Consider the following 12,468-nt stretch of genomic DNA (forward strand, 5'->3'; position numbering starts at 1 on the left):
GAGAGAGGGCAGCACAAGCGCAGAACCCACCGTGGCTTTACGCAGGAGATACCCCTGAAAAAGCAGGCTCTCCAGAGGAAAGCAGCCAGCCCTCCAGTGATGGAGAAAGGGGGACCGGGTGGGGGGAGAGGAAGGAGCGGTCACACTTCTGACAATGTCACAGGAGAAACAGACTCTCTCCCTTGAGGGACTTTGCAAGAGGCACTCATTCTCCATAAGCCAGGGCACAAGCAATGCTGCTTAGGTGCTTCTCCCGCGGGTTGGCCACTGCTCAAGGGAAGAGAATCTGCAGGCCCAGGCAGGAAGGCGTGAGTTTTCAAGGTGAGAACTCAGCTCAAGGTGCCTTTGAGAGGACAGTGCTATCGGTTGGGGTAACAACAGAAATACAATGGCACACTTAGGAATATCTGGACAAGAGAATTAAGAAAACAAATCACAGTACCCTGACAGTGCACTAAACTCTAGATGAGCAAAGATAATAGGGCAAAGCCCCGGGGCTCTCCCTTGGTTGCCCAGCGTTAGGACAGACCTCGGTCCTACGACCACCAGGGCCCTTGCGTCTTGCTCATGCTTTACCTCAGCACACTTGCTTATTCTCCTTGCCACAATGAGCTGGATCATGCCTCGCTTGTTCCCCTCCGTGGACATGGACCTGCGGAGGGTTTCCATGGCATCCTGGTTTGTCTTCCCCAACAGGGACTCTCCATTCACTGCGATCAGCTGATCGTCCACCCGAAGCCTCCCGTCCTGGGAAGAAGGCAGGTAAAAAGTACCCTTAAAGAGTCTGTAATAAAAGAAGTTGCTTTCCCTTGAGTTAAAAAAAAAATTAAAATAAGAACAAAGCAAAAAGAAAAGGGGGGGGGCGCTTTAATACTAATGGATTACGCCCAATTGAACACCGGCATAATAATGTGTAAGCAGCCATGGCAGCCTGTGTCTACTTCAATCATTTATACATTTGTAAATCAAGTCATTATCATAATCTGTTTACCAAAATAGCATACTAATTCAAAGGACACAAAGTGATTACTTTCCTGCTTCCAGAGACACCCAGAGAGGTTATTTACAACCCAAGACATGCAAAAGCTCCAGGCTATTAGACAATGGCCGAGGAGGGCCCCTTCACAGACAGCCAGGAAATTTTCTCTACACTGGGAAACTGGAGCAGTGACCCATGGCGGGGGATTAGCCTTCACTGCAGGGCAGCTCTGTGCCAGGACCTGGGCCAAGTCTTTGCATGGATAGTCTTCATTTCACTAGAATGACCAGGGGCTGTGAATTCTGTGAGACAAAATAAATGGGGAGCTGGAGCTGCGAGTTCCATCGCGAAATGAGAGATCACTGAGATGCCAGGAGTTGTCTGCTCACGGAACGGGTATTGCCGAGAAAACAGAAAACCTTTATGGGCTCCAGGGTATCAGAAAATGGCACCCCAAAACATACCACTTTGGCAGAGGGATTATGTGAACAGAAGGCAACTGAGAAATGGCAGACACGGAAGGAAAGGTCTGTCCTGTCCCCCTTCTGGCTGAACGTGGGGCATCAAGTTCCCCAGGTGAAGGTGCCCCCTCTTCTCCAAACCTGGGAGGGAGAACAACCCTCGCCACCAGAGAAGGACAGGCACTGAGATAAGTCTACCGAACAAACCTTACAAAATAAACCTTTTCTACCTCGGGTTTCCCTCATATATTCACCATCTCACAACAATTGACCGTCCCTGGAAGCCCAAACCTTTTGTCTAATCATGATTCCATTATTTATCACCATTTGCTAAAATGGTATATAAGCTTCCTAGTCTAACCACTTCTTTGGGTTTTCACTTCTTTCCTGTAGAGCTCCCGTATACATAAAATCGGAAATTTTAACATCAATAAAATGTGTAACCTTTTCCCCATTAATCTGTCTTCTGTTAGTTTAATTCACAGGCCACAGGAACTGAATCGAAGAGGGTAGAGGATAGGTTTTGCCCCTACAGCTTAGAGGCTTCCAAAACAGGACCAGGGCTGTAATTAAACATTTTTGCGAATGAGCATAAGCTGGATCAAGATGACATCTGCTTACCTTAGACGCTGCTCCTCCGTTAATAATGGACTTGACAAAGATTCCCAAATCGGCGTGGTTCTCTTTTGACCGGTTACCTTTGACACTGACGCCAAGACCGGCTGATCCTGAATCATTCAGCGGAACTTCAAACGTCAGGAATTCCCTGGTGCCATCAGGTGTGAGAACAGTATCCTCATCTTCTGCTTTCTAACAGGAAACAAAAGTGTACGTTATATTCCAGTGTTTCTTTCTGTTACTTTTTAAGACTGCTAATGAGCATTCCTTTAATCATAACAGGCACTGTATTTCCATCAAAGTTCCACAACAAGATCCATGATAACCGCGCATCTGCACCCCTTCCAGATGAATCCTGGAACCAGCTGCTAATATTTTTATGCAGCACTTGTTTCAGCCCTGAAACAAACCTAAACCAGATTCTGAGAAATATAGGAGGGAAAAACGTACATGTAGACGCCTAGAGTTTTGTTTGTTGGTTGGTTTTGGGGGGAGAGTCTGTTTATGTATTCCAAACAACAGAAGAAAAACAGCAACAGCAGGAATCAAAATAAATATAATTCGCGTGTCCCTTTTCTTTCAACAGGAATTTTCAATATTAATAGGACTTCGATGTTCACTGAGGGTCTATCACTTTATTTACAAACAATAACAAATCCTGGAGTTCCCATTGTGGCACAGCAGAAACAAATCTGACTAGGAACCATGAGGTTGCAGGTTCAATCCCTGGCCTTGCTCAGTGGGTTAAGGATCCGGCATTGCCGTGAGCTGTGGTGTAGGTCACAGATGCGGCTCGGATCTGGTGTTGCTGTGGCTCTGGCGTAGGCCGGTGGCTTCAGCTCCAATTAGACCCCTGGCCTTGGAACCTCCATATGCCACGGGAGTGGCCCTAAAAAGAAAAAAAGAAAAAAAGAATAAATAACAAATCCCAACAATACAAAGTCAGCAGAAAAAAAGGTATTCATTTTCAGAGAGTCATTTAGAAAGTTTAACCTTCAACATCTGCGAGATAAACAACATTAGGGAAATTTTTTCCACAGGACTGTATGACACATAATACAGCTGGTGGATATCATTCAAGCAATATTGTGTAATTAAACAGCTGTATGTGCCAGCTTTGATTTCCTGACCATAGCCATCAAGCACCTAAGGAGACTATTTCAGAACACAGCCCATCTGAGATACGCAAACTTTGGCCCACCTCCCCCTAAAACTGCATGGAGGAAAGGAACGCTCCAAGGATAACCGGATGAAATGCAGTGAGGTGACACACAAAAATGTCAGACACCAGAAGAGGAAGCGCCTGCCTCTTGTCACCTCTCCACTGGTCCCATCTAGAGCGCGCCACAGGCCGTCTCCACATGCGCGAGGCCAGAAGTCTATCCAACTCAGCATTTCCAACCCACACAACCAAACGCCCTCATCCAGTCCTGCAACCTGCTCCTCGCCTTTTCACAATTTGGGAGTATTGCTTCAGCATCCACCGAGTCCTTCAAGCTGGAATTCTCAAATTACACTTGAGAATCTAACAGCACATAATTGGGCTGGAATATAACGCATCCTTTAAAGACTGTACTTTTGAAGAAGGTTCAGTTACATGCCTGGAAGGCTGCAGCAGAGCAACGGAAATGTGGCTAGACTCCAATTTTTTTCTTGGTATCCCAGGCATTTTTAAAAATTTTTCTAATAATTATCAAGATTAACATCATAATGATAAAATCATCTTTAAAAGGAATCTGGAGATTTAACATACCATCTCAGATATCTCCATTAGACAAAATAATTTATGGAAATACAGAGTTTATCAGTAAGAGATTTTTTTCATGTTGTCATAATATAAGCAGTATGTTCTTTTTAACTCTCCAGACCCATAATAACATGATTTTTAAAGTTTCTAATGTACAAATATTCAAGGTTAATATTCTGTATACCTTCTCAAAGGATAGCTTCATAGTTATCAGAATAAGGTATGTTTCAAAAATAAACTGTTAATATACTAAAAACAGGAAAATGATATAATCAAGAATATTTTAATAAACACCTTGATAAATTACTTAGTGAGAGCTATGTTAACTATACAAAGTAAATACATTTTTAGCATCAAAATCAAAATAAAACCTATACCTGCCTATAAAAGCTTTCTTACACTTAAAATATTCCTAGAGAATAATTATAATGTAAATAAAATCAATGGATTGGGGAGAAATAAACATTAAATACTCATATCAAAGTACTGATTTCATATTTATTATGCAAAGGTATGTTTATACACTTATTTTACTCTAAAAAATTTTGTTTTTACCCATCTGGTTCAAAACGATTGAAGGATAACAAAGACCTGGTAGGAATTAATATAGCTACCCCCAATATAAAATGTTTTTGACGTTTGAAATTAAAAATAGCATCAAAACCCACTACAGCCCCTTCTACTTTAAATTCAGAAGTAATTGAAAGAAAATTCACTTTGTGAATCAAAATCAGTGTTTACATTCCTGGGAAAGTTGCATTTGAAAAGACATGGAAACCAAAAATGGTCCTTAACTGGGCACATTTAGGTCTGATCATTCAGTATGTTGATTTGCATCAAATCTGGAAGGTTCTTAATTGTCACTTACTGATTTGTCTCTTCAATTTGGCTTTTTAATGTTTACTGATTTTGACATTTCCATAATGTTTTACTAAGGCTTAAAATTCTCATTTTTCTTCTACTTGAAAAATCAAGATAAGGTGCTGACTGAATATATAAAGAGAAATTTTAATCAAGTTTGAGTCACTTCCTGACGTGCCCTACTCTGAACTTGCCTTAAAGGAGACTGTATTCTCTGTGTGAAAGTTTCATTTATTATGAGAACTGCAGGATGGGAATAATATTCCTTTTCAGCTTTCTTATCAAGGCTTAAGTCATTATTACCATTAAAAACATTTAAGTGAGAGACTGTGCTTTCCTTTAATATTTCATTATTAATCCATTTGGCTCTTGACATAAGACTGAAATTAATGCCAGCTTTGAGAACTTAATTCTCTGGCAGCAAAATGTTTTAAAAGATCTGCTCTTCACAAACCATTTTAAATGCTACGTGATAGAGAACTTTTCCAAAATCTTACAAGTACATGGATCTCGGTCTTCTGATACAAAGAAGCTAATTTTCTATCCCCTTAAATTGTTACTCCACTGATTTTCAACTCCATCAACTATTTCTTGAGTCAAGTTCTTGATAGAGAAACAAAATAAATGTGGGGTTTTTTTTATTCCTTTAATTTGCTCTGCAGGACATTTGCACATGAATGTCACTGAACCACACATCATATCCCCCACGTACAGACACGTACATACTCCAAGTGACTGTTTTCCATCAATGCAACCTGACATGTTTTCCTTTGGCCATGACTCCACTAGCATTTTTGCCTTCGAAAGACAAAAACAAAAACAAAAACAAAAAAAAACAAAAACCCAGGGCATTTGTGCGAAGCATATCAGAAAGCAGGGCACCTAGGGGGTGGGCAACATGAAAGCAATTTCCTTTCCCACCATCCTCAGAACAGCGGAAAAGATGCACACATATCTGCCAAGAGACAGAAAACCAGCCACAAGTGATCAGCGCTCAAGCCCAGTTTTCCTCCCTCCCCTAACAGTCCCAAGAGCTGCGCGCGGACACAGCTGCCATTCGGAGTCTGCAGGTCATCTGCAAAATGGGTAGCAAGGAGTTGATCATATTACACGCCAAAAGATAACCATGAGAACACTAATCTCTGGGCTTCAATATATGAACATCTTGAGAAGAATGCACAAAATATTGAGAGAGGCAAAAGAAATATGTGTACATATCATGAGACCATAAAATTATAGATGTATGTCCAAGAGATGAATAGGGACTCTGTGAAGAAATAAATGGCAGCACACATTTTATCACTTGTGAAATAATTACACAGACTTACATACAGTGTGTGTGTGTGTGTGTGTGTGTGTGTGTGTGTGTGTGTGTGTGTGTGTGTGTCTGCCTATGATTCCTGCTAATCTATTCCTCTTTGGTCCCAGCTGCTGGCACAGAGGCCCTAAACCCCTTCAATTTCCTGAGTGACCAGGGCATCTTTTGTTCTAATGCAGTGACTCTGGGTGGACTCCAGAGTACCCTCCGGAGGGGAGTGGTTACCAGAAAGACCAACTTGTGATTAGAAGTTGGAGTTTTCTGCCTCAGCCCCTGTAAAGGAGAGAAGGGCTGCAAATGGAGTTAGTCACCCACCACGCCTCCATGATGAAGCCTCCATAAACATCCCCACAGTATGGGGTTCTGAGAGCTTCTGGGCAGATGAACGCATCCACATGCTGGGAGGAGGAGGGTGCCACACCCCAGCTCCACAGAGACAAAGATGCCTGAGCTCAGTAACCTTCCAGAATTGCCCCACAGAACTCTTTCATCCGGCTGTTCTTTTGCATCCTTTATTTTTGTTGTTAAATCCAAATTTTCAGTGTATCTTTTTTACAATTTATTTTATTTTCCGTTATTTATGTTCTTTTTACAGCCACACCCGTGACATATTGAAGTTCCTGGGCTAAGGGTCAAATTAGAGCCACAGAGATCAGCCTACACCACAGCCACAGCCACAATCACAGCCACAGCAGCACCGGATCCAAGCTGCACCTGCGACCTACACAACAGTTTTGGCAACGCTGGATCCTTAACCCACTGAAGGAGGCCAGGGATCAAACCTGCATCCTCATAGATGCTATGTCCAGGTCTTAACCTGCTGAGCCACAATGGGAACTCCCTCATTTGTATCTTTTAAAACATCCTTAGTAATAAGTCGCCAAGAGTAAGTTAACTGTATTCAAGGATTTTAAGTCACTCTAGCAAATCAGCAAACCCAATGAGAGAGTTGTAGGAACCTCTAATTTATAGCCAAGTCAAGCAGACATGGTGGGTAGTGTGGGACCCACCACTGGAACTGGCTTCTTCAGTCTGAGCCCTTGACCTGTGGGGTCTATGATAGCTAAGGGCAGTTAGCATCAAACGGCTGGGTGTGGAAAATTCCCATCTGGAATCAGAGGTGCCATGAGTGAGAGAAGAAAAGTAACAGCAGGAGTCCTTCCTGCTTGTGGCTCCAATATAATTTATGGATTTCTCTCCTACTCCCTTCTCCATAGAGTTAATATCTTTACTGCACAAACCCCCATTCATAAAAGAAAGACGAGTGGACCAAGAAATAAGCAAAAGGCTCAATTTAACTTGGGGCCAACAATACACAAATTAACTTATCAACAAAAATTATCGAACTGCTAAAAAAAATTGTTTTAAGTAACCATAGCGAACAATGCAGAGGTGTGGCAAAAAGAGCACTTTTGTGCACGGCTGGTGTTCAAAGGTGCAGTACTTATGGAAGCCAACTGGATGACATTTGCCGAAAGCCTCTACGTTTTGCCCATTGCTTAACTGAGAACTATTACTTTTTGTACTACATCCTAAAAATCTAACTGTGGTCACCAACAGAGACTAAACTGTGAAGATGGTCACTGTTTTAATTACAAGAGCTAAAAATGGCAAACAACCTACATATATGATACGAGGTAGATGAAGATAACGGCATACCGCTCAGCTATTAAAGTGTCTCCAAGAATATTTAGTGAGACAGAAAAATAGTGACAACCAAGAAACTGGGTTTTACCCTGTGGGTTTTCATAACTTCCACTACTTCACCATCATAAACCTTGATCTCCTGTTTTTATACACTGTTTAATGTCTGTCTTTTCGTATCAGTGAAAGCTTCGAGAGGACAGACCTGTGTCCCTTTGTACTTGAGACATGACATTTGTTAGCTAGAGCATATGGGTCTCGATCAGGATATATAGTAGCTAAATAGTAAAGAAGGAAAGCATGAAAAATATACACCAAAATGGCAGCAATGACGTCACATAATTGCAGGTGATTTTAATTTTCTTCTGTGCTTGACTGAATGTTCTAATGTCAATATACATTACTTTCTGTAATTGTAAAAGCCCACTCAAACCATTTCTTTAATTCTTCCTCTTCCAAGGAGGAGGATTCCAGGAAGAGGGATAGAAAAGTTGGGCGGGGCTCGGGCTGGATGTCTAAGGCTCTAGGGATAAAAACCCCATCATGGAGCTTACAAAACAATGATGCCATCGTAGCAGGTGGTTCATCATACTCTCAAGCCTAACAGGAGTCTCCATACACGGTTAAAAAGAGAATACACTTCCTCAACAGCTAGAGATTAAATAATATGCAGGTAGAGCAGGAAACAGTAACGACCATTTAGGGTTTAATTAAGAAGCAGATTTTTTTTTTTTTTAAATAGAGAAGTTATCACGTTTATCTTTTGCATAAAAAAAAACCCTCTGGTTTCTTTACACTATATATTTTAACTTTTCCCATGTGTGAGATGACTGTTTATGCATGTTATTTGTGCTGATATTTTAAGGTTAATTACTCTTATTAGCAAAGTTAAAATGTCACATCTGGCTTTACAGTGCTCTTTTCTAATTCAAACAGTAGATGTAAAATAAACAACATTTAAAGAATTTTAAAGTGCTTTGCTTGATGAAACAAATACTGAACAGAAAAGATAAAAGGTTTAGTATAGTTTGTTAATCTCTAATGGGAAGCCAGGAAAAAACCTTTATTCAATCAAAGAAATGTCACACCAACTTGAAGGGACATTCTTTTTTTTTCTTTTTAGAGCCACGCCTGTAGCATATGAAAGTGGCCAGGCTAGGGATCAAATCGGAGCTGCAGGTGCAGGCCTACACCACAGTCAGAGTGATGCTGGATCCAAGCCATATCTGTGACCTATGCCGCAGCTTGTGGCAATGCTGGATCCTGAACCCACTGGGCGAGGCCAGGGATCAAACCCGCATCCTAATGGATACTAGTCGGGGTCATAACCACCTGAGCCACACCAGGAACTCCGATGGACATTTTTAAAGTAATTTGCTCTTCAAAAATGAAAAGCAAAGACCTTGAAGAAATGTCTCAGATTAAGAAAGACCAAAGTGACTTGATAGCTAGATGCCATGCATGATACTAAGTAGGAAACTGGACCAGAATTTGATTCTTCTGTGATCACTCATTCGTTCACCTCTGCGCACTAACTATAAAGGGCAGTGGTGGAAACCACCAGTAACACAGCTCTGTTAAGTCAATGTTAATTTCATGACTTGATAACTATAAGCTTGCTACATATGAAAATGTGCTTGTTCTTAGGATACACAGTGAAAGGCTTATAAAGGGGAATTCTGTTTACGATTTAACTCAATGCTGAAAAAAAGCTATATAGTAGGAAGAAAAGGAGGAAAAATTAGAGAGGGGGAAGAGGAAGATGAAAGAATATTACTTATCAAGTGTAGTAACATATTAACAATTGGGGAATGTGGGAGAAGGGTATATTGGAGTTCTTTGGGCCTTTCTTGACGTTTTTAATTGTGCACTCTAACTACTCCAGAAGAGTTTTGCTATATCTAAGAAGTCTCATTTTTAAAACAGACATCACTGCTAACACGATTTTCAAAATAACCTGAGTTCAAGAGTCAAAAAAAATTACAGCATAAATTTTAAAGCTATTAATTTTATCACTATACTGTGAAAGGAAGACAATAAAAAATAACTAAGATACATTTCCCAAGGGGAAACACGTTAAGCATTAGGAAATCCTTAACTTGAAGGAAGTTTGAGTCATTTATGCTGAAAAGAATTTCACTGAATCATGACTTTAAAATAAGTTTAACCATTTAAAGCACAAGAAACACCATACATTTTATAAAATTCTTTGTGATAAACGCAACATTTGAGGCTCAAAACCAAACTATTAAGGTCAACGTACGATTCGTGTATAACAGTATAGACAGTCAACAAAAACTCAAATTAAAAAAATTTGTACTTTCACCCACGCTATCTAGATTATTAAAATGCATTTACATTACAGGCCTAGCGAAATGGTCAGTGTGTCCCAAAGGATTTATACAAAGTTTTGAACGAAGATGTAACAATCCATATTGCAATCCCCCCATTAGGGTCCCTATTTTCTTTGCAAGATTTGACCATTATTTCCAGCTTTGTTGAGATATATTTGCTGTGTAACCTTGTGTTAATTTAGGGTGTACAAAGTGTTGATTTGGCCCATTTACATATCACAAAATGATTACCACTGTAGCTTCGCTAACATACCTCCATCACCTCATATAATTACTACTTCTTTGTTGTCAGGAGGACATTTAAAATCTACTCTCTTAGCAACTTTTGATGATAAAAACAGTATTATTAACTATAATTACCATGCTCTACATTAGATTCCCAGAACTTGCATATTTTATGCTAGAGGTTGATACAATTTGCCAAATATTTCCTTTTTCCCCTTACTGTCCAGGCCGTCACCACCACCATTCTTATCGCTGAGTATGAATTTTTAAGATTCCACATATAAATATATCATCCAGTATTTATCTTCCTCTGCCTTATTTCATTTAGCATAAGGCCCATTAATGTCCACTCATATAATCACAAATGGGCAGTATATTTTTATTACTCATGGTTCAATAACACTCATGTGTGTATGTGTAAAATATCTTTTTTATCTATTCATTGAGGGACATTGAGGCTGTTTCCATATCTTGCCTATTGTAAATAATGCTGCAATGAATATAGGAGTTCAGATATCTTTTTGAGATCCCGATTTTCATTTCCTCTGGATAAACATCTAGAAGTGGAACTGCCGGATCATATAGTAGTTCTATTTTTAATTTTTGAGGCACCTCCATGCTGTCTTCCATAGCAGCTGCACCAGTTTACATTGCCACCAACAGTGTACAGGGGTTCCTTTTTCTCCACATCCTCACCAACTTGGCATCTTGTCTTTCGATGACAGCCATTCTAACAGATGTGAAGTAATCACTCATCGTGGTTTTGATTTACACTTCTCTCAGGATGAATGACGCTGAGCACCTAGTAATGCACCTGTTGGCCATTTTTCTTTGGAAAAATGTCTATTCAGTTCCTCTGTCCATTTTCTAATCAGATTATTTACTTTTTTGGCTATTACATTCTGAGTTTTTGTTTCCCTGATTTGGATATTAATCCTTTATCAGGTATATGATTTATAAATACATTCTCCCATTCCATGGGTTGCCTTTTCATTTCACTGATGGCTTCCTTTGTTATGCAGAAGCTTTTAAACTTGATATAGTCCGATTTGTTTATTTTTGCTTCTGGTATCAAGTCTGAAAAATCGTAACCAACACTAATGTCAAACTGCTCACTCTATATTTTTGCTTCTAGGAGTTTTATGGCTTCGAGTCTTATATTTAAATCTTTAAGCTATTTTGTGTTGAATTTTACATATGGTGCCCCATAGGAAGCCAGCTGTGTTCTTGTTCACTGGTTGCCCAGATTCCCCACCACCATTTATTAAAGGGACTATCCTCCCCCGACTGGAATCTGGATGGAGAACATGAAACTAGGGTTTCTCATCGCTCGCTCTCAGGAGTCAGTACAATATTTAGAAGATGTACAAGAAATCTACATTTCAGATATTTAAAAAGTCCACAAGCCATTGGTAGAGCCCTCCTCATCTACCTAAAAAGACCTTTTTTTGAAGTGTCTCAGCCTTCATCAGTTACGGGCGTCATGGTGATAACCCACTAACACACTAATTGAGCTTCAGGACGTTCTGTTCTCTGGGTGCCTAAAATCACCTGAACAATGACACAAAATCAGAGAATTTCATGACTTGAGTGAACTTAATGACTTGCCATCCAAAGGGACAGACAGCGGCCCTGGAAGTCCATTTTTAAAGTATAATTTTAACACAAAGCCTGGAACAGCTCCAAATGGTACTGCACAGCAAAAGCGGAAAGAGAGGCACCGATGCAAGAGGACAAGACGAAGAACAAGAAATCAAAAATAAAATATTTAGGGGAAAAACCTGTACTTTTTTTTTTTTAATCTTACTTGGAAAACCCTCTTCAGAAAAAATTCCCATTTGTCACAGGAAGTCAGACACCACACATATACAGGTATCATGTCTTTGGTGAAGGTGGCTGAACTGTCACTTGCTGGGACATGCCAGGTGGAACACAAAAGCCTTGTGGGTGGGGGGCAGAGGTGAACAGCCCTTGACATTCTCGATGGAATACCACATCCAAAGCCAAGTCCGTTTCCACCTGTTAGTGACGGAACCTTTCCGAGCTCATCCACCCTTGCCTCACCAGGACTGACCACTCGTGTCGAAAGAACGTGCCTCTCTTGACTGTATATCGTCATTTTCATCTCAGCTCGTCTTAGGCATAAACAGATACAGAGCCTGTGTGACGTCATGCGCTTTTCCAAAAATTCTATGATGCTAAGATTCCAAACAACAAAGGCACAGTTCTTCACCCAAGAATCATGTTGCAAAATGCTTCCC

The 12,468-nt window shown here is 40.4% G+C and overlaps 1 protein-coding gene across 50 annotated transcripts in view; it reads right to left on the bottom strand.

Annotated features, from left to right (window-relative positions):
• The window catches only part of PARD3 (par-3 family cell polarity regulator), a 634,673-nt gene that overhangs the window by 243,633 nt on the left and 378,572 nt on the right, over positions 1–12,468 (bottom strand). For all 50 annotated transcript variants that reach the window (XM_084980471.1, XM_084980461.1, XM_084980477.1 and 47 more), the window contains 2 exons: positions 2,062–2,250; positions 577–747 (listed from right to left, as the gene is read on the bottom strand). In XM_084980471.1, coding sequence (XP_084836597.1) covers positions 577–747; positions 2,062–2,250 — 360 coding nt within the window. The remainder of the gene's footprint in view (positions 1–576; positions 748–2,061; positions 2,251–12,468) is intronic.

The sequence above is a fragment of the Sus scrofa genome, chromosome 10 (genome assembly GCF_054392235.1).
Source record: "Sus scrofa isolate SSC_HxYL_T2T_F1_AM1 chromosome 10, Sscrofa_HxYL_maternal_Yorkshire_Landrace_v2.0, whole genome shotgun sequence".
NCBI classification, from domain to species: domain Eukaryota; kingdom Metazoa; phylum Chordata; class Mammalia; order Artiodactyla; family Suidae; genus Sus; species Sus scrofa.